Below are 22,885 nucleotides of genomic sequence, written 5' to 3'. Positions count from 1 at the left end.
TCTTTTAATAAAACCACTTACTACTTTTTCGGGTGAAGGGCTCGATTCCCTTATTGCCACCTTTAGAATATGGAATATGCTGGGCTAAAGGTGAGACCCCGCCAGCCAGGTAATGTTCATACGCTCGACGCGAATCTGGGATCATTACCTTCGAATTCGGGTCCGAGACGGCAAGCACAATGACTGCCTCCTCGGAAAATGGAAATTTGTTTTGGGGGAAAGAAAATGACGCAGTACCTGCCTCACATATATGCCGACACCCGAACCGCGCTGTAAAGAAAGAGATAAAGGAGGGAGTGAAAGACAAAGGAAGAAAGGAGGTGTCGTAGTAGAAGGCTCCGGAATAATTTCGACCACCTGGGGTCTTTAACGTGCACTGACACTTGGTGCACCACCCGCCAAGGTGGCTCAGTGGTTAGGACGCTCGGCTACTGATACGGAGTTCCTGGGCTCGAACCAGACTGCGGTGGCTGCGTCTTTATGGAGGCAAAACACTACGGCGCCCGTGTGCTGTGCGATGTCAGTGCACGTTAAAGATCCCCAGGTGGTAGAAATTATTCCGGAGCCCTCCACTTTTGCACCTTTTTCTTCCTTTCTTCTTTCACTCCCTCCTTTATCCCTTCCATTACGGCGCGGTTCAGGTGTCCAACGATATATGAGACACATACTGCGCCATTTCCTTTCCCAAAAACCAATTAATATTATTATTATGACACTGCACAGCACACGGGTGACTTTGCGTTTCGCTTCCATTGAAACGCAGCCGCCGCGGTCTGGATCGAACCCGGGAACTCCGGATCAGCAGCCGAGCGCTTAACCACTGTTACGTTTCGCCTACGACGCGCGGTATAGCCGGCGCGGATGCAACGGACGCCGGGGCTTCGTTCAAAGTGGCGGTCATTTTGGGCCCGCTCAGTGCTGCCGTAACGCCTCCCGCCAAGCGCGTCCAGGCAGGTTTCAATGCCACGTGTCGTCGTGTGTGTGTGTGTGTGCATGTTGGTGCCCACGCTTGTCAAAGCGCGGCAGCCGGGGAGAGGAGCTCCCCAACTGGGAGGCGAGGAGGTCTGACCGGCGCCGGCCCGGCGGACGCGCCCGTCACGTCTGAACATGAACGAGCGTCGCCGTATCGGGCGACTCATCCCAAGCCGTTCCTTCTTGCCCTCGACTCCGAAGGTATAAAAGCCGCTGCTCCGGACGCCAGAGAGAGACTTCGATTTCTTCCTTCGAGTAACGTGGTCGCCCTGACCGGCTGCTCTTTTGCGATGCCAGAATAAACAAGTTGTTCTGTTGCCAGTCGACTCATCCTTTGCCGGGACCTTCGGATGTTTCCAGCTTTGCCCCAGGCCGCCAGGCCAACGCTACCCTTGGGGCTTGCAACCCATTTGCAACAACTGGTTGCCAGCGGTGGGATCCCGACAACGGAGGCCAGCAGCGAAGATATGCGGTCAACTGTATGCTGAGCAGCACAACGACCATCCGGGAGCAGTGCAACGAGCCCTGTGTGATGACTGGTTGCCTGCAGCGGAACGACTGCGCTGAATTCTTGGCTGCGAGGTTTGGTGAGTGCGGGACTTTCTTCTTCTGAGTTTTGCCAGGCTTTTGTTAGTGTCAGGAACAGAGCTGGTAATTGTGTTGTCGTTGCTGCCGGGTTAGTTTGCGGCAAGACAATAGTAGGCAGTAGAGAAAGCAGCATTCGGAGCAGCCATGGATTTGAAGTCGTTGCGCAAACCGAAATTGCTGGAGCTTGCAAGAGAGTTGGGTCTGGATGTCTCAGACAAACTCAGAAAACCAGAACTGCTAAGGGCTATTCTTGAGTTGGAGGCTGAGGATGACGAGCTGTCGGAATGCCTTGAGACCATTGAGGAGAGGAAGCAAAAAGAGAAAGACGATCGCGAACGTAAAGAGCAAAAAGAGAAAGACGAGCGCGAACATAAAGAAGAGCGCGACCGTCAACACGATTTGGAAATGAAGCGTCTCGAGGTAGAGATGGAACGCGCTCGTAATGGAAGTCACGCACATGGTGCAGGAGAACGAGTATCGTTCAAAATGACTGACCTGATGCGGCCGTTAAAGCTTGGAGAGGGCATTGGTTTGTTCCTGGTTAACTTTGAGCGAACGTGCGAGAAGCAGGGGTTCTCTCGGGAAACGTGGCCACAGCGCTTGCTCACTTTGTTACCCGGCGAGGCGGCCGACGTAGTCGCTCGCTTGAAGAGAGAGGAGGCAGAGGATTTCGACCAAGTGAAATCGAGTCTGCTAAAAAAGTACAGGCTGTCAGCGGAGGCGTTCCGTCGGAAGTTTCGGGAAAATGAAAAAGGCAGAAGTGAATCATATACAGAGTTTGCCTACAGGCTTATGTCAAACATGCAGGAGTGGCTCAAAGAAGAGAAAGCGTTTGGTGACCACGAGAAAATTCTGCAGTGTTTCGGGCTAGAACAGTTTTATAGTCGGTTACCTGAGAACGTGCGGTACTGGGTCTTGGATAGGCCAGACGTTAGTACAGTGGCTAAAGCCGCCGAGCTAGCCGAGGAGTTTGTGACGCGTCGGGCTCGCGGAGCTAAGGACGGTCAAAAGGGTGAATTTGGCTCCAAGTCTGAGAGGCCGATGAGACCCATGAGAGCAAGGGGGGACACACGTAGTGCGGATGCGAGTGAAAGCAGTCCTACCGAACGTAAGGAGACGGCGGCAGCCGAAGCCCAACGCAGAAAGCGGTTCGAGAGGAGGAAAGCGCGCGTGTGTTATACGTGCCAGAAGCCGGGTCACTTTTCGGCGCAGTGTCCAGAAACAAAAAGAGAAGTCGTGTGTTTGTCATTATGTAGCACTGACGAGAACATGAAGCTTCTCGAGCCTTACATGCGAGACTTCCTCGTGAACGGGAAAGAGTGCCGAGTGCTTCGTGATTCCGCAGCTACATTGAATGTAGTTCACCCCTCTTACGTAGAACCCGATATGTTCACGGGCGAGTGCGCATGGATCAAGCAAGCCGTGGAAGCTCATAGCGTGTGTCTGCCCGTAGCAAAAGTGCTTATTGAAGGACCTTTCGGAGCACTTGAGACGGAGGCCGCGGTGTCATCTATGCTGCCCCCCCCCCCCAGTACCCGTACCTATTTTCGAACAGGTCCGATCACCTCCTGCGCGAGAAGGGGCTTTTGTTTGGTGAGGCTAGCGTTCAGGCCTTAACCAGATCGAGAGTTCGGGAGCTCGCTGCAAAGGCGGTAGTTGCGGGGCCGACGTTGTCGAACAATGAAAAAGGGTCGGAGGCGCAGCAAGCTGATATTCCGAGCACGTCAGAACTGGATAAAATTGAGCCTGTAGCGTTGAAGGCACCAGGTACTGGAGAGGAAATGCCCGACACGGGAAAGTTAGAAGAGCTTCCGGTCGAGCTTCCGGGACTAAGCTCAGTGACGAACAGGGAAGACACCGATCAGGTCATTAGTGACTTAATCGGTAAAGCACCGCTGTCGCCTGAGCAGAAAACCGAACTACACCAACTCTTACAAGAGTTTCAAGGTCAGTTCTCTGAGAGGCCTGGTAGGACTTCTGTCCTTACTCATGATATAGAACTTACCTCCCCAGAGCCAGTACGATCCAAGGCGTACCGGGTGTCACCCCGCCAGCGCGATATTATGGAGGCTGAGGTAAAGAAAATGCTACAGCTCGGTGTTATTCAGGCGGGTGAGAGTGATTATACCTCCCCTTTGATTTTAGTTGAGGTACCGGGCAAGGAACCTCGTCCTTGCGTCGACTACCGCAGGCTTAATTCCATCACTAAGGATCAAATTTATCCGATCCCTAACATCGAGGAGCGCCTTGAGAAAGTTAGTAGCGCTCAGTTTATTTCCACCCTAGATCTTGTCAGGGGTTATTGGCAGGTTCCACTTACAGAAGAGGCTAGTAGGTATGCGGCGTTCATTTCACCAATGGGAACATTCCGTCCTAAAGTTTTGAGTTTTGGTTTGAAGAACGCGCCATACTGCTTTTCAAGCCTCATGGACAAAGTGTTGCGGGGACAGGAAGAATTCGCTTTACCGTATTTAGACGACGTAGCGATATTCTCCGCATCCTGGTCTGAGCATATGGCACACTTTCGGGCAGTGCTAACCCGCCTGCGCGAAGCGGGCTTGACAGTCAAGGCTCCCAAGTGCCAATTAGCACAGGCCGAGGTTGTCTACCTCGGTCACGTGATTGGACAGGGTCGTCGTCGCCCCTCTGAAATAAAGGTGGCCGCTGTGCGAGACTTCCCGCAACCGCGCACGAAGACCGATATTCGGTCGTTCTTAGGTGTCGCCGGCTACTATCAGAGGTACATCCCCAGGTACTCCGATATCGCGGCTCCCCTGACGGATGCTCTAAGAAAAACAGAGCCCCAAACAGTCGTCTGGAGCGAGACAAAGGAAAGAGCTTTTAACGCCTTAAAGAGCGCCCTAACAAGCCAGCCTGTGCTACGATCGCCAGACTACACAAAAGGGTTCGTTGTTCAGTGCGATGCTAGTGAGCGAGGCATGGGCGTTGTACTGTGCCAAAGGGACAATGGAGAAGTGGCACACCCCGTCCTGTATGCTAGTCGTAAGCTGACCTGTCGTGAGCAGGCGTACAGCGCCACCGAGAAAGAGTGTGCGTGTCTCGTGTGGGCCGTTCAGAAATTGTCATGCTACCTAGCCGGCTAGAGGTTTATCATTGAGACGGATCACTGCCCTCTCCAATGGCTGCAGACCATCTCTCCCAAAAATGGCCGCCTCCTGCGCTGGAGCCTCGCTTTGCAACAATATTCTTTTGAGGTGCGTTACAAAAAGGGGAGTCTCAACGGTAACGCCAATGGCTTAAGTCGAAGCCCCTAACGTAGGAATCCGCCTCAAAGTTGTTTGTTACTGAAGTTTTCTTCCTGAGGCAAGATTTTTAACATATTGCTTTTGTTTAGTGTTTCAAAGTGATTATGTGCTTTCTAGTGCAATTTTCCAATTTGTGGACGCGTTCTGAGTGCTGCTTGACTACTGTAAGGAACTAGGCAGTAGTATAAAAGGGGAAAGAGCCTGGCATAGCTTAGTGAGGGTTGTCTCGTGCTTGCTGACTGAGCGGTTGCGTTTCGGCGTAGTTCTAACGCTTGCTGGGAACGAGGACAAAAATGGCAACTCTCCCGAAGTGACTTTGCAGTGTCCTGTGTGATCCTGAACTGTGTGATCCTGAACCTGAGAACGAGGCCTTCTCTGTGCGCTGCGCTCAAGCAACGTCGAGGGACGACCGGTTTCAATTACGAGCATCATCGAGCGACATCCCTCCGGACAGCGGATGCAGTCCCCTGACCATCGGGATCTCCTTCTCCCGGCGGGGCGGTCTGTTACGTTTCGCCTACGACGCGCGGTATAGCCGGCGCGGATGCAACGGACGCCGGGGCTTCGTTCAAAGCGGCGGTCATTTTGGGCCCGTTCAGTGCTGCCGTAACGCCTCCCGCCAAGCGCGTCCAGGCAGGTTTCAATGCCACGTGTCGTCGTGTGTGTGTGTGTGTGTGCATGTTGGTGCCCACGCTTGTCAAAGCGCGGCAGCCGGGGAGAGGAGCTCCCCAACTGGGAGGCGAGGAGGTCTGACCGGCGCCGGCCCGGCGGACGCGCCCGTCACGTCTGAACATGAACGAGCGTCGCCGTATCGGGCGACTCATCCCAAGCCGTTCCTTCTTGCCCTCGACTCCGAAGGTCGCTGCCCCGGACGCCAGAGAGAGACTTCGATTTCTTCCTTCGAGTAACGTGGTCGCCCTGACCGGCTGCTCTTTTGCGATGCCAGAATAAACAAGTTGTTCTGTTGCCAGTCGACTCATCCTTTGCCGGGACCTTCGGATGTTTCCAGCTTTGCCCCAGGCCGCCAGGCCAACGCTACCCTTGGGGCTTGCAACCCATTTGCAACACCACTGAGCCACCGCGGCGCGGCTTGTGCTGAATTTGGAGCTCGATACGAGAGGCCGTTAATCCTTTCCCTTACGGCGCGCTTCTGGTGTCCGCCGATATGTGACAAAGATACTGCGCCATCTCCTTTCCCGGAAAAAACAATTTTCAATTTTTTTCCCTGCCTCCCCACCTCCTCACTCTCGTTTTCTCAAGCGGCATTTTTTTTAAGAGCTCTGACATCGCACAGTGCCCAAGCGCAATGCAAAAGGCACCCGTGTGCTTTGCGGTGTCAGTGCACGTCAAATATCCCTAGCTGTTATAAATTACTCTAATTACTGGTTCCCTACCTTATGAATATGTCATATCTGCGATTTAATGTATTCAGAGACCGAGAGGAGTTCGTCAAGCGGTAAGCTTGTTGAGCTAAATTGTAATGTTTCAAAACCATTACATATATAGCACAATATTACTACCAAGAGTAATGCCCCGCTCACCAACGAAGGGCACCATTTCGTGAATGAGCGAGGACCACGCAGGGTCACTCAGCAAGCAATCTGACTCTAACAGTAAGTTCGAAAGGCAACTTAACCGTCCGTAAAGACCACTCGCATGTGAGGCTCTTAAATGGGACCGTCTCCACGCTGAACTTGCCTGAATAGATATAGATCGGAATAATTTGGCTGATTTCGTATTGCCACCGCACAATATTACTCAGGCTAACAGCGCTGAGTTGACATAAGCTTGTATTGACATCACCTGTGCACTAAAACCTGCTTCATCACTATACCAATGCATTTAAGTAGTTATGATCGTCACATTAAAAACCAAGCTCGGTCACTTGTCCATCCTATTGTCCTTCACGCATTCAATTTGTCCTGCTAAGCCCCTAAATACATGAATTAATGATAAAGAACTTTGCTAGACCAACTCTATTTGCAAGCTTATTGTTAAATAGTTGAGAAAACCGTTATGCCAACCATTTTGGAGAAAAATAATCGGCTTTAGGGGCAGTAAAATGCTCGCAGTAGTTTGGAACTCCATCGTACCTACAACGAATAAACGCAAAGGTTCAGAACTGGTGCAGGTGCTGACCTATTGGGCCGCAATGCCGGCTAAACAGGGCTGATAATCAGGCCGATGAGCTAAATGGAGGGATGGGAAATGAGAGGTCTGATCCCTAACACAGAGCAACAAACTCAGCGTCGGCTATAGGTACAGAAAAACATGATGTGATGATGTTATTGGTCAACTTAAACGAAGCTGATATGGGCGCACTCCGTGACATTCAGTTTGGGTAGTGAATAGTGCGAAAAACACAAGGACAAAGGTAGACAAAACACCAGTCAGCGCTGACGCGAGTGCTAGCTTGGAGTGGCATTAATGTAATGCATCCGCATATTCAACGTTTTTTTTTGTGCTGTCGCAGAACATTTGTTTAGTTTTGTAATTCTGTTCTTCAAGCCTGTCACACTTCAAACACTTCTGTTATGTTGCTGCTCTTAATCTAACTGCAGCGTACACTAATACTTGTAATTAGAAGTATATACGAGAGGCCTCTGCTCTGCAGCGCACTCGGCTCGCGGGCCCACTGCGGCAACTTTGTAGCATCCCTGCCATGCTGATAATTAATGGGGGACGAATTTAGGACATTCTAAATTCACAAAGGTGGGTGCGAATGTCGGCGCCTACTCGCCCCGACCACTGCCTTAGCAAGGTTCACTTGTGCTCAAGAGCTTGCGCAATGGTCCGTCTTCTCCGCAGGGGACGGAAGGACGGAAAGCCGGTTTACGAGAAAGGAGAACCCTGCTCTAAGTGCGAAGATGGCCGAAAATGCGACGACGAGACCAAGCTCTGCGTAAGTTCGCATCGCGTCACCTCTCGATATGGAAAACGCAGCAGGCAAGCAACGCCCTATTTCGCCAAGGCACCCATGCAGGCCGCTGTGGTCTCGTTGGCAGCCACAACAGAAACCTATCTCTGAGCCTCCGTTTCTTTGTCTGTGTCGCCACGCACCCTTTCCCGGACACCTCAGTTGCTTCACTAAAGAGTGCATGTAAAAAAATGTGGCTCCAATCCACGCTGCGAAGGTGGTTGGAGAGCGTAGCTGTAAAACGACACCCAGTTACTCATTGCGTTGTCACTTGGACGTGCGGACTGCCTCTGTGCAGAAATTCAACCCGCTTGAAGTCCACCACGTAGCATGGTTTGAATGGGGAGGCGATCTTGTACAGTACTTAAATATGTTGATGATGGTGCCGAAGAGCCGACTTACATAAACGGCACACACCGCCGGATTGTTGTTCACAAGGTATGACGCATCGATGAGCCGCAACTCCTCGAGTGGTCGCTGCAAATTCGGATTGCCTCTCACGCTCAATTTCTCGAGGAGTGCAACCAAACGCTTCCAATGTATTTTCGATGTCGTTTATTTTTTATTGCTTACTACAGCGAAGCTGTATACCTCTACCGTTCAAGGAAATTTTCGTGTCGTCGTCAGCAAAAAACCCCAGACTGAAGATTGAATGTTACTCCAAGTGGAAAAGTGCCCAACAGCATAGAAATCGTTATCTTACTGATCATAAAGCAGTCGTAATGTAAAAAATTTAAATATATGTATAAAGAAAACAAAAAATTCAAAGGAAATAAAAATTTAAGCATAAAAATATATAATAAATTATACATATGTATATGTATACATAAAGATAACTCATAAAAATAAAAATATAAAATATAAAAATTTCAAACTATAACTAAAAACATTGAAAATAAGCAACAAAAATAAACTGCATCGGAAATACATTGGAACCGTTTGGCTGCACTCCTTGAGAAAATAAGGGTGCAGGACAATCCGGAGTTGCAGCGACCGCTCCACGAGTTACGGCTGATCGATGCGTCGGACCTCGTGAGCAACGATCCGGTGGTGTGTGCAGTATATGTGAATCTGCTCTTCTACACCATCATCAAGATATTCAAGTAGTGTAAAAGATCTTCTCCCCATTCAAACCATACTGCGTGGTGGACTTCTTCAAGCGAGTCGAAATTCAGCACAGAGGCAGTGCGCACGTCCAAGTGACAACGCAATGGGTAACTGGGTGTCGTTTTATAGATTCGCTGTCCAACCACCTTCGCAGCGTGGATTTGAGCCACAATTTTTTCAATTTTTTTTATTTACATCTCAATTTTTGTGTTTTATATTTTTATTTTTATATAATTTACATATGCATGTGTAAGTATAATTTCTTCAACATGTTTATATTTAAAGCTTTTAGGGTTTTTTTGTTATTCTTAACATATATTTTATTTTCTATATTGCGACTGCCTTCTGATCAGAAGGTATATGATTTCTATGCTCTTGGGTACTTTTCCACTCAGAGTAGCATTCAATTTTCAGCCTGGCGTTTTTTGCGGACGACGACACGAAAATTGTCTTGGTCGGTAGAGGTATACAGCTTCGCTGTAAAAAAGAGCCGAAGTCGACGGGTTCCAACTCGGCCGCGGCTGCCGCGTTTCAGTGGAGACGAAATGCAAAAGGCGCACGTGAGCTGAGCGATGTGAGTGCACGTTAAAGGTGTTCCTTTCTTCTCACTCTCTCTCTTTATTCCTTCCCCTACGGCGTGGTTCAGGTGTCCACCGAGATGTGAGACACTCTACCATTTCGTTTCTCAAGAATCCAATTCCAATTTTCCGCGTGCTGTGCGATGCCGGTGCATGCTTAAGACCCCCAGGTGGTCGAAATTATTCAGGAGCCCTCTATTACAGACCCGCCGCCGTGGCTCAGTGATTAGAACGCTAGAATATTGAACTTGAGTTCCCGGGTTCCATCTTGGCCGCGGCGGCCGCGTTTCGATGGTGGCGGAATGTACAAGGCGCCCGTGGGCTGTGCGGTGCCAGTGCGCGTTAAAGATCCCCAGGTGGTCGAAATTATTTCAGTGACCTCCACTACGGCACCTCTTTCTTGGTTTCTTCTCTCACTCCTTCCTTTATCCCTATCTCCAACTTCGGCTGGTGACATAGACAGAGGGCGTCGCGACCACGGTGTTAGAATAGGTTCTACATATTCTAACCCCATGGTTGCGACTATGCACGGCCTGGACGCCACAATCGGCAGCCTGAAGGCCGCCGGCAATGCTGCTTCGGAAGTTTATTTTAGGCCTTCATGTCGATAAAATTTTTTCACCACCACCAGTGATTATGGTTCTTGGCTGCTGACCCGGAAGACGCTGGTTCGATCCCGACCGCGGCGGTCGCATTTTGATGGAGGCGAAATACTTGAGTCCCGTGTACTTTGCAATTTCACTGCACATTAAAGAACCCCAGGTGGTAGAAATTACCCGGAGCCCTCCGCTACAGCGCCCCTCATAGCTTGAGTAGCTTTAGGACGTTGAACCCTATAAACCAAACCTTTATCCCTTCTCTTTCAAAGTGCCAAATTAATCCTCACTTCGCTGCCGGGCCTCTTCGTTTTTCGTTTTTCACTGCCTCCTTCCTCACTTCCTCGCGCGGTGGTTGTGTCCACCGACAGTCAGATAGTTCCTGCGCATTTCCTTTTATTATAAGAAAGCAATTTCGCTTTTTCTTTTTGAAGCGCTAGCTTTTCTTCGCTCTTGCCGGTTTCGCGTCGTCGGTCGTCCTCAGCCGCCACCAAAAATTAAATATGATTGCCAACAAGCAATTCAATATTTCAGTACAGAACGCACCCCCACCAGAACCGCAACGCTCATTTGGGCGCCAGCACATGCGGGGCTACCCTGAAATGAGTAGGTGCTTACCCTCCGGGCGGGAAAGCACCCCATCTCAGCAGCGCACTAGCACTCTGTCATATTCGTGTAAACGATGCAATTGTCTTCAGCGGATAGGTGGTAGTGTAAACTTTGTCCATTATTATTACAGGTAGGGGGCAAAGCCTCCTCATGGCCTATGGGAGGGGACAGCGCAGCGGGTACCTCCCTTTCAAATGGTGTGCGTGTTCAGTGTTTGTAGCGGTTACCTATTACTTAAATACGCCAGCAGCTGCTCTTAAAAACGGCCGCCACCGTCTGGAAGACGAAGTAACAAGAGTTAGGTGTTTGGTTTACTAGATGAAGAAAGCGAAGAAGAACGCGCCGCTTGTCTCGCTAAACGGAATGTAATACACTTTCAAAAGAGGATGATTGCCACCATGCCAGGCTACTTGTGCACGCACGCCGCCTAGCGGAACCATCGCCGCCTAGCGCCATCTATCAGAAAAATTACGATGCAGGTCTGCCCATTGTCGCGTTTCACCCCATCAAGATACGTCACAAACGGAATCTGCTTCGTTTGGGGGGGGGGGGGGGGGCGGTCAAGGTAATATATGGTAGCGCTTCAATTAGTAATTGCATGTATACAATATTTATCTATTATTGAATTGTGATTTTATTTCAATAACACCACCCATAGGGTTTTATTTGCCTACCAGATTCGGTATACTACTGTCCCCGGTTGGGTGCTCGTTGTTGTCGGAGCATATGTAGGGGGACAAATGTATACTTGTATAGCGGTCTCGTAACGGGGCAGTTTTCCTACCCGTTTTAGGATGTTTTTTTTAGTGGGGGGGGAAGGGATGAGAGGGCACAACCAATTATAATGGCCGCCATCTTAGATTCGAGGAACCAAAGCTGTGTCGCCGTTTCGTTCCCTGACGTCATACTCATGTAGTTCCACCTCTATCCAGTTCAGTTCAGTTCAGAAAAACTTTATTTCCGGCAGATGGTGGTCACCCTACCCCCTCTCAAGCTCGGCCGAAGCCTAAGCCCGATCAGGAGGAGAGGCCGTCGGCTGAGGACGGTGTAGCTGATGCTTCACGGCCTCAGCCGCTATGCGGGTTGCTTTGCGCTGCGCGTTTGGGTCCTCGCTCCGCAGCAGCGCCTCCCAGGCTTCAAAACTAGTTATGTCTTGTTTAGCCCCTGGTGAGCTAAGTCATTCCCAAGCAATGTGGTTTAGCGTACCCCTTGCACCACAGTCGATGCATTTTTCGTTTTTCGTCATCTGGGTTTTTAGCAATTTTGGCTGGCGATATGTATACCCCTGCCTGGATCCTCCTCCAGATGTAAGTCTCTTTGTGACTAAGGGATACGTCCGGAGGAGGGTGTACTCTTCTTTCTAATTTGTAATTATCCGTAATTTCCTTGTATGTGATTGGGGCATCCTTAAGATTATTGCAGATGGGTTGCTCCGCTGCTGCCCGGATGTAGGTTACTCGGACTAGCAGGTGAGCGGCCTCGTTACCAGCTATTTCCTCATGTGCTGGTATCCAGAATAGTGTAGCGAACCTGTGTTTTGGCATGCTGTCCAGAATGCCTTTGGCTTCCAAAGAGACCGAGCCTTTACTAAAATTTCTGACAGCGGACTTACTGTCGCAAAGAATGTATCCTGCATTAGATCCTGCTAGGGCGAGCGCCACCGCCACTTCTTCAGCAGTTTCTGTGTTCTGGGTTCTGACTGAGGCTGTGATGAAGGGTTTTCCCTGACCGTCTACAACGGCCGAAACTGCAGCCGCCTCTGGTCCCCCAGCGGCATCTACGTATGCTACATCCTCGGCAGGCAGCTCCCTGATCTTTTTAACCATAGCCTTGGCCCTATGTTGTCTTCTATCTTTGTTGAACTGAGGTGGCATGTTTTTCGGTACGGGGGGAATTTTGATTTTGGACCTGACGTCGATAGGTATCTCTACCTTGCCTTCTATTTTGCTGTCAGGCTCTACCCCCACCCATGCCATAATTTCATTCCTGTCCGGGTTTTGCTAAGTCGCTCAAGCTGTGAAATTCTAACTGCTTCCTTAAGCTCCGCCCCTGTGTTATGAACCCCCATTTTTTCAAGTTCTTCGGTGGAGGTATTTACAGGTAGACTGAGGGCTCTTTTTACACTTTTCCTTATGATTATATTCAGTCTCGCAGAAAAACAGCGCGCTTACACGGGACACGAGAAATGAGACACGCACACACACAGCGCTGACTTACAACTGCAGGTTTTATTGCATTGCTCACGATAAATACTAGAAAGGAAAAAACAAAAACAGTGGAAGGCGAGGAAGAATTCCTTCTGTCCCATCATGCCTTCTCTGTTTGATGCGGTTAGAGAAGGCATTGAAGCAATGGGTACCGTACGGTTTCAGAACGCCTGCGGAATCAGCACAGAGAAGTTCCTCGAAGCTATAGCCTTTTACCTAAGGTCGACGTTTATCAGCTTCAATAATGAACTGTTCGTACAGAGGCAGGGCGTGTGCATCGGCTCCTGTGTCGCTCCTCTACTCAGCGATCTTCTGCTTGCAAAGGCGGATCGTCGGCTAAGAGAAGCGTTGCTCAACACCAACGTAATAAGGGTTTTTCGTTTTGTCGACGACTTCCTCATCGTCTACAAAACGTCTGATCAGGATCCAGGCAAGGACGTGGAGGCCCTTTTCAAGGTATTTTCTGAAAACTTAGGAGAATTTTAATTGACAAAAGAACTGCCTGATGAAGGCCAACTTCAGTACCTTGACCTGCGGTTGTTTCCAAGTGAGGACCATCTGTGCTGGTGCTATGCTCCGAGGTCAAAGAAAAGCATTTTGCCATACTCTTCCTCGCATAAGAAGCTCGTCAAACGAGCAATAGCCTTGGGCGCCTTGAAGAATGCCCTCAAAAGATCGTGCCATCACCGTCAGCAAGCTAGCACAGAGTCCCAGCTGAAACGTCTACGCGAAGCGGGCTTCCCGGATGGCATCATTTCAGGGATCGGATTCAAGCTCCCGAAAGATCTCCGCCAATCTGGCCACCCGAAGAAGCCACGGAATGAAAAAGAGAAGAAGGCTGTTATGCCGTATCTACACGGGATCAGCCACTCGTTGAAGAAGATAGTAGGGAGTGCTGGAGTGGATCTGATTCTAACTGCACCCAGAAAGCTCAACTTGCTTTGTAGATTGGTGAACGAAGATGCCCCCAAACCAGCGCGGTGAAGTAAGAAGCATGAACAAATGTTGGCCACCTGTGACACGGAGGTAATTTACGAGATCCCGCTGTCATGCGGTGCATCTTATGCGGGTCAAAGTGGACGTTGCATAAACGACCGTTTACGAGAGCACACCACTAACATCTGCACGGGATACGGCAGCACGCTGGCAAAACACGTGTCTGGCTGTCACTGCACACCTAACTTTGGACGAAGCCAGATTTTGAGGCGATATAATCACCAGCACAAGCGCGAGCTGTATGAAGCTTTCATCATAGATAGGAAAGCCGCGTCGTGCGTTAGCACACCATCGATGGCACTGACAAGAGATTCAATATCTTGAATAACTATGACGACATGATGCGACCGAAGGAATTCTTCCTCGCCTTCCACTGTTTTTGTTTTTTTCCTTTCTAGTATTTATTGTGAGCAATGCAATAAAACCTGCAGTTGTAAGTCAGCGCTGTGTGTGTGCGTGTCTCCTTTCTCGTGTCCCGTGTAAGCGCGCTGTTTTTCGACGAGATCATGTGCCAACTGGCCCGGCAACTGTCCTTAATGCAATATTCAGTCTGTCTACCTCCCCTTTGTGAAGTTCTATGTTGGGGGTAGCGTAGCAGATCCTGCTTGTGATGAAGGCCTGCGTGAGTCTGAGCAAGTTACGCTCTTTCAACCCCCTTCCTTTGGTGGCTATCCTTCTGATTAACCTTGCTATCTTATCTGTATACTGCTCTAGTTTCTTTATTGTGCTAGCGTTATTGCCTTTGGAATTGACGAAGAAACCAAGGATTCTGATTTCAACTCTGGGAACCCTGCGCCCCTCAACTATGATGTTTATGTCCGTCTTATAGGTCCGTATATGCCTTTGGTGTACACTAGAACCTCTGATTTCTGAGGAGAGAAGGCTAGCCCTCTCTCTTTGGAATATTCAACAATGATGTCCGCAGCTTGCTGTAGCTTATCTCTGGCCTCGAATGTACCAGGTTCGCTGATCCAAAGATTTATATCATCTGCGTACAAGCTGAATTTGAGGTTGCTAATTTTGTTGAGGAGGGGTGGGAGCCCTCTCATTGCTATATTGAAAAGAAATGGGGATAGTACTGCCCCTTGTGGCGTGCCAGACCCCCCTATTTTGATTGGTGCTGACATTGCATCATGAAACTTCAGTATCACTTCCCTGTCTGTCAGGAAGTCTTATATGTAGTTGTATGTTCGTAGGCCTATGTTTGCTTCCTGTATGCCTCGAAGTATAGCTTCATGCCTAACATTATCAAATGCCCTAGTTAGGTCTAGGCCTAGGATAACTTTCAACTTATGTGAACGGTTCTTGAGAATATCCTGCTCTAGTCTTAGCATTATATCCTGAGTGCTTAACCCTGGCCTGAAGCCAACCATCTCATATGGTCATTTGTTATTGTCCTCCATATGCCTGGAAAGTCTGTTTAGCACTACATGCTCCATTACCTTACCCACGCAGGATGTAAGGGAGATTGGTCGCAAACTATTGAGTTCCCCGGGTTTCCCAGGTTTTGGTATAAATACTGCATCTGCCTGTTTCCAGGCTTTGGGAATCTTTCCGGTTTCCCATTCTTTCCCAAAGTAGGCCGTGAGGTTCGTGACGGATGCATCATCAAGGTTTTTAAGTACCTGGTTACGAATCCCATCTGAGGCGGGTGCCGACTTCGTTTTTAAATTGCATAAAGCAGCACGCACCTCCGCTTCCGTAATTGATGCAACCAGCTCCGGGTTATCCTCGCCACCATATTCGGTCAGAGGTCCAGCCGGTTCCTGGTTGATATATATTTCTGCGAAACGCTCGCACAGTTGTTCATCTGTGCCGTTGAAACTGTGTCTGACTTTCGTTTGTCTAACTCTTGCTTCTGATTTGGTTTTGTCTGGGCCTAATAAATGTCTAATATTCCACGCCTTTGCGAGACTCATTCCCTTTTCCATCTGGTCATAAGCGCTTAGCCAGTTTTGCTCGCATACCTGAAAAGCATGCTTTTCTATTTCCCTGTTAAGTCTGCTTAAGTCCCTGGGTATCCTCCTGTCTTTCTTATTTTTCCTTTTCCTCTCCTCGAGGGTCGCTCTCCGCTTAAAAAGATTGAGGAGCCTGCTGCCCACGTTTTGTTGGGCGTCCTTGTCCTCTACTTCAACTGTAGTGTCCTCTACGTGTTTCTTCAGCAGGGTGGTCCACTCGCATATATCGGTTATGCTACCCATGTGGTCTGCTTCCCTTAGGGCCCTAAATTTATCCCACTCTGTGGTGGTTGGATTCTTATATTTCCTCACCGTGATGCCCTTTCCTAACGAGAAGGTTATGATGATGTGGTCGCTACCTAGGGTTTGCCCTGTGGTGGCCCAGGTTGCCTTAGTAATGTTTCTGCTGAGGGTGAGGTCCGGAGAAGTGCCCACCTGGCCACCTGTTCCTTCTCTCGTTGGCGTTGATATGCTTGGGTATCGGGACCGAGGTCTTCACCGCATGACGATGAACTCTGCAGACGACGGAGGGAAGCCTTCAGGAAGGTTGGTAAACTTGAAGGTTTATTTACATATTTACAAGAGAAGCAGGGAGCCCTAAAGTCAGAGATGAAGTGCTACATATTTACAACATAACCAGGGAGACCCAAAAGTCAGAGATGGAGTCCCCTGAAACCAGCCAAATCGCTGCTTAAATACAGTGTATATTCTCTAGGCACCTAGCTAGGGAAACCGGTGGCTGATAAGCGTCCAATGGGAAGACACACTCTTCATAGTCTCTTCCCTAACCCCGTGACCGCTCCGCCCCCACAAACACGTGCACAGGCGATAAGGAATCCTGGCGCCTTGAGTTCCTGGAATCCTGTTTCCGACCGGTTGAGCAGGTGCACAAGGTCGTTGGCTTAGCAGGCGGTGATCCTCTCCGTGTAAAGATGCGTCCTGACGCCCCCGGGCATTCCCCAAGGTAAGAAGAATCAGCCGTGTCTGCCCGCGCTTTGTCTGGCCGCACGTGCAAGCGAGCGAGGCGGGTTCGGCGCCTTTGTTCGCGTCTTTCTGCCGGTCCACGTGAGGGCACAGTTCGGGAGCAATGCCGCATTCCATACTCCGGACGAAGGGATGAGAGGCCTTTCGTCACAGCTCACCGTCGCCAGGAGCCGTTCCTAATTCTCTTCTCAGGACGACAGCACCTTTGGGTCAAGCATAGTTCGATGGCGCCTGCCGGGCTCGTCTGTTCCCGCTGTCGGGGCCTCCGATCACAACAGCGTGCAGGGATCGGTATGCAGTGTGATTCCCAGGTCTTGGATACATTCTAGCAATTTCCTACCCTTGGGATTTGCCTGCTTGTAGCCCCACTCCGGATGTCCCGCGTTAAAATCCCCCATAATGACTAAGGGATAGCTTCCTGCGAATTTGATTGCCTCCTTAAAGGTGGTTTCTAAGTTGAATTTTTACCTTGGGTTGCTGTAAACGTTAAGAAGAAAAATGCTTTTGAAATCCCGCCTTCCGGTGATTATTTCTACCAGGACTGAGTCTGTTCCTTCGGACTCTGTCGTGTTTTATGGCAGCCAGATTCTTTTTAACCAAGGTGGCCACCCTGGAGTCCATCTGCCTTTTTCCGTAGAATTTATATCCCTCTATCGTCGCCCCTGTTTTCGATGTTTCCTGTATGGCCATGGCTATGCGTTCAACACCGCTCATCTTTACGTACTGCTGCAGTAGCGCTCGTGTCTTGGCAAAGCCTCTGCAGTTCCACTGCCACAGAGCTTTAAGCTCCGGGCTTCTCTTGGGATTGCCGTGATTGAGTTTCGCTGCCATTGTGTTCGTTTAAGAACTCCTCTATCCGGGCAATTTTGGCCCCTAGGCTTGTCCCGATGCTTTGGAGCGCAGCCGAGAATGCTTGCATTTTTTCTGTCATGTCTCTCATTTGTTCCACAAAAGATCTTAAAATATTCCTCGTGTTCCTCAATTTTCTTTGCCTGATCTCTGACTGGGTCCAAGTCTCCCCCTTTCCTCTTTAGCGGCGGGGGTCGGGCCTCATCTAGTTCCATGCTATCACCTGACACGGCTCGTACCAGGCCTGTCGCAGTTTTCCCTAACTACCGGTATCTTGGCTGCCGCCGCGGCATCCTGGAGAGCCTTGCCGTTAGAGATTTGAGCTTTAAGCGCTTTAATCTCCTGATGTAAGGATTCTATGAGCTCCCTCTGTGTTGCATTGTCTTTCTTTAACGCCTCGAGTTCTCGATTTATAGCCTGGGAGGGGCTGCTAGCAAAGCTCACCCTTTTGGCTTCTGCTCTATTCTGCTGGCCCCAGGGGTTATTCGGGTCCCGGGACGGCAGCCCAGGGTCTTTCTGTGTGGCCGACAGGCCCTGCCTCCTTCCGTTGGTGGTCGCCTCTGCATCCGCCCCAGGGTTGTCCCTGGTTGCAGAGTTGGACCGGGATCTCGATGCGGTCTTGGATCCTGGCCTCGAACTCGACATGGACTCCTTGGATCTCCCCCTGTGGCCTGGGATGGTTCTAGACTTGGGGCGGCTCCGGTCGAAGCTGCCGGTGCTCCCCCCGCATTTTGCTGCTGCTCTTGTAGCAGTTGTTTTCTCCCATATCTTCTTCTTTGTTAGGTAAGGGATCCTAAAGATGTGCTTGCACCTATTGTCCCCCAAGAGATGTGGCTTTTCGCAAAGTTGGCACTCAGGTTGGCAATCGTGCTCTTTCTCCGGGTTTTCTTTGTCGCATCGCCGGCACGTCCTCTCTGTTGGGTTTGGGCATACGTCTGCCCTATGGCCCAGTTTGCCACACGCGTAACAGACCTCATATTTCTTTCGGTATAAGTAGCACCTCATACTCATTCCCAGCATAAAAATCCGCACGGGAACTCGTCAGACTTCAAAAGGGACCATGATGGTCTGTCCGTTGCCGAATCTTCTCACCCCCAGGATGGGCGGGTTGCGTTCATCCATTCTGATGATCTCCTTCAGCTGTTCATTGGTGCGCGCGGTGTCTATCCCATGGATAACACCTTTTCCGCAGTTTTCTGGGACGGCCTCGTAGGCCGTGACGACCACGTCGGAGTCCCCACCCGTGGCAAGCTTCTTTATCGTCAAGTATTTTCTTGCCCTATCTCCATCCGTCGTAGCGATCAGGATGGATTGCTGCTTTAAGTTCGGGATCACCGTGTCTTTCGCCGCTTCCCTTAGGTCGACTCCAGCTGCCTGGGCAATCACGCAGGCTAAGTTCAAGCTTCCAATCTTATTGAGGATGCTTCCCACTCCTCCGTTCGGTCTCAGCACTGTCTTCAAAGCCTCGCTTGTGTGATGAACCAGTTTCTTAAAATGGCCCTGGGTCCACACTGGTCATGAGGAGATTGATGCACAGACTCCAAAATGATTTTGAAGTGATTTAATTAAAGCATCTGGCTCGATGCCGCTTACGGGACAGAAGCTGGGCTCGTCGTCGCCGGGGCTGAGTCAGCGTGGTGTGGCACGGACTCGATGAATGGCTGGTTGTCTGCAGCGGCCGGGCTGGGAGTTCCTCGTGGCTGTGCTGCCCTCGTTCTCGGCTGGTCGTTGGATGAGCTGCCAGGCGTGGAGGCGCGTTGGCGAAGGTCGAACGTTAGCGACGGCTAGACCCCGGGCTCAGGTCAATGCGCAGCCCCAGTCTTCTGCCTCGCTCCGTCTCCGGCCCTCTCGTCCACTCGCCCCGATCGCTCTCCCCCTTCCTCCCGTCGGCTTCCGCTTTTAAAGCCTTTGCTTCTTTCTTCAGCCGTGGCCGCGCCTTTGTCCACTCCCCCGTGGCTCTCGAGGGGTGCATAATGACGGGGACACTCAAGCGTCGTTCGACAGGGCCGTCGACGGTTACCGTATATGGTCATGTTTCTCCGCCACAACCAAATATGGTCATGTCTCTCCGCTGCGACCCGACGCCAGGACGGCGCGGCCAACCGTCTCCAGGAAACGTCACTGACCGGCTCGCCGTGGCACCGGTGCATGTGCACGAATCGTCACACTTGGCAGTCGGATCGGTAGTTTTTCTATCGACTTCTCCGCTAATCGTCTGCCGCCAATCGGCCGGTATCCCTTCTTCCTCGCGGGCTATCCACCACCTCTATCCACCATAATGGACCGTGACGTCATCATTGACGTCACGCGGCAGTTGGTTGTTTCTGCAACGCTATTGTAGATGGTGCTACAAGTCGCAATGCGTGATGCGCTGTTTTCTCGTTGCAGCCCCAGATGACGCTTTGATCTCAAGGTAGTTGGAGACCTCACCAATTCTCGAAACATGATGAGTAGTTGCTGCCACAGATGGCGCTGCGATCAAGGCTGGTAGCAGACCCCACGAAATCTCGAAACGTGATGAGAAAGAGCTAACGCTCTTAAAATCGCTTTATCGAGAGAGGGAGATAATCGTAGGCCAATTTTTTCTTGTGCCCTGACATGCGTGGTATTCCTCGAGCACGGTTACACCATGCGTTTCACCGTAGATGTTTTGAAAGTTTTTAAAATAGGCTTTTTGATTTAGAATGACGCTTTTTTCCTATAGCATTGTCGGCGGTGTAGCGCATTAGGAAAAGCTAACACGGGATATCTAGTTGAATGTTTAACCGATATTGAATAGACAACTTTTAACTGTTAACTATTACTGTTAATCTCCTTTTTTTGACCGGCACGTAGCCCAATGTAATATCCATATACTTGCTTGAAATTTCTAAAACCCCTTTAGCCTTGGTACTGTGACCCAACAAATTTTGGCTATTTCGGTGAGTAACGTACACTGGAGGGGTTCCTTTGCGTGGAAGCGTTTTGAAAGCACATGCATTTTGGAGCGATGGAGGCAGAATTTGTAGATCCACAGCGCCGAGGATAACTTTTCTTTCCAAATTCTAAAAACTGTTGTAGATATTACTTACGGTAGACTGCAGCCCCTCAATAAAGAGTAATAGTTAAGACGCTAACTATTCAATATTACTTAACAAGCCTAGTGGTTAGCACGTTTGAGCTGTATTCTGATGCGATACACAGTTCACAACGCAAGGCCGATAAAAAGAGCTCTTCTAAGTAAAAAAACAGAGGGCATGCCCTTATGGGCTACTTACGTGCTTTGAATGCGAAAGCATTTTTTATTTTATTTCCTTTTTTATTTTTAATTCTTTAATTTTTAAAAAGTTCTCTTCATTACTAATGACACGCCTACTCATTAACATAAACTCTTAAGGCATCACATATACTAGGTTCACCTTTGTTCGTCAAGAAACAACGTGGTTCTGTGGCCAATGGGTTGCTTGCTTGCTTCGCAATCTGAAAATTTTTGGTTCAATTACCCGCTCCTTCGGAAGCAATTTTATTTTTTTTATACCACGGTGATGTCATCTGGGATTTTTGGTACCACTGCTGCTGGTCAACGTTATCGCCGGTATTCGTTGCCGATAAGCCATGTAATGCTTTCGCATTAAAAGTGTAGTCTTAAACTTTGCTCATTTTAGGAGGACAGCCGGTACACATTCCTCATAGTATACGCCTGAGGAATTCCTAACAGCGAGGGCATACTAACCAGTCCTCCGCTTTGGCACTGCAGAAAACCGCCGGCGGCGGCAGCGGCGACAGTACGGACCAGCGCACGGAGGAGGGCGGCTCTGGAATGGCCGTCGTGGGCATCATCGCCGCCGTCATCGCTGTAGGTGTGGTCGTGGCTGGCGTGGCCTTGATGCAAAGCTCAGGCAACGCCGCCGCCGCCGCCGCAGCCCCAGCCGCCGATGCGGGCGCAGCCGAAGGAGCAGAAGCCGGCCTCGCAGGAGGGGAAAGCGCGCTGGCCGGAGGTGCAGGAGACGAAGGCGGCGAAGGAGCCGCCGCGGAAGCCCCCAAGGACAAGCCGGAGGGCGCCGAGGGGGCGGGAAGTCAAGAGGCAATCGCCAAGGCCAACGGATGAAGCGCTAAGCCTCGTCGCGGACGGCGCTGCTCTCTGCGCTCGTGGTGACGTCGTTCAACGAACTTAGTGATCACCACGAGAACGTTATGTACAAAGAAAAATAGAAGTATTAACAGGTTTTATGCAAGCAAATTGAGGAGGCTTGAAGTCGCTGCTCAACAGTAAGCACTGGGGATGCACAGTGACAAAAACGAAGCGCAAACATGTGAGCACCGCTGGGAAGCGATAGGAACAATGCAAGGTTAGAACAGATGACTTCACTGTCCCTGGAATGCCTGTTCGTCCCAAGGCTAAGAAACTAAGCAGTGAAGAACAACTAGTCTTTCTGGAGGTAAAGAAAAACTCTTACCTCTCCAGTTATTCAAATCGATAGTAGCGCTCCATTGTTCGTGCTTCGTCTTTGATACCACGTCTACGTTCTGAGTCGTACGAGCGCAGCATTCATTACAAAGATTCATTTTCAGGCGATTTTGTGTTGTTTTTCTCAAGAAAGTTGCGCTTCAACACTCCGGAGTCTCTGCGCGCCAAAACGTTTAATGTATATATATATAGAATAGCCAAGGTATACGGAACGCCGATGAGTGCAATGGATGGAAGAAATCAGTGCAGCCGAGAGCGCATTTATACAGCTTCGTATTCGGGGACAACTGTCGGCCGCTAACCGTCTAATAGCGCGGGCTGGCGGTTACAACGGGTGCGCTGCGCTGCCTTCAGCTGGTCATGAGTCGGAGAATGCGCTGGTCTACAGGCAGTCACCTCGCCCTGAGGACGTTGCCCGCTAATGTAGGCGCGCCACAAATGAAGGGGGAAAAACAAGTGAATCCAAAGGATGGTAACTGGTTTAGCGTGGAACGGCATGTATTTTGTCCACATGCCAGAAATTGTTGCAATGAGATACAAGCTGTTTGCCGCATAACGAACATAGTTGTACGTTTAGTGAATAAATAAGTTGAAATTCAATAAGAACTAGAGAATATATAGAACATTCAAATCTGCGCGAAAGCACGGATTTCTGCTACGAAGAAGACTGAGCGGGCAGTGCCGCGGGGCGGAGAACTCTCGCTCAGGCAGCTGCGAACGCGACAACGGACGATTTTTCACGGAGTTAATACCCATCGGGTTAGTGCTTATGCACCAACAAGGGTAAACATCCGTATCTGCTATTGGATGG

The 22,885-nt window shown here is 50.1% G+C and overlaps 1 protein-coding gene across 1 annotated transcript in view; it reads left to right on the top strand.

The window, feature by feature from the left end:
- Positions 1 to 21,832, top strand: part of LOC144130253 (venom allergen 5-like) — a 50,770-nt gene extending 28,938 nt beyond the window's left edge. Inside the window, exons 5-6 of the mRNA XM_077664217.1 lie at positions 7,635 to 7,728; positions 21,364 to 21,832. Of these exons, the coding sequence (XP_077520343.1) occupies positions 7,635 to 7,728; positions 21,364 to 21,714 (445 nt within the window). The 3' untranslated portion in view covers positions 21,715 to 21,832. The remainder of the gene's footprint in view (positions 1 to 7,634; positions 7,729 to 21,363) is intronic.
- Positions 21,833 to 22,885: the final 1,053 nt, after the last annotated feature.

Source organism: Amblyomma americanum, chromosome 4, assembly GCF_052857255.1.
Source record: "Amblyomma americanum isolate KBUSLIRL-KWMA chromosome 4, ASM5285725v1, whole genome shotgun sequence".
In the NCBI taxonomy this organism is placed as follows: domain Eukaryota; kingdom Metazoa; phylum Arthropoda; class Arachnida; order Ixodida; family Ixodidae; genus Amblyomma; species Amblyomma americanum.
This window is presented reverse-complemented; position numbering and strand designations above follow the sequence as displayed.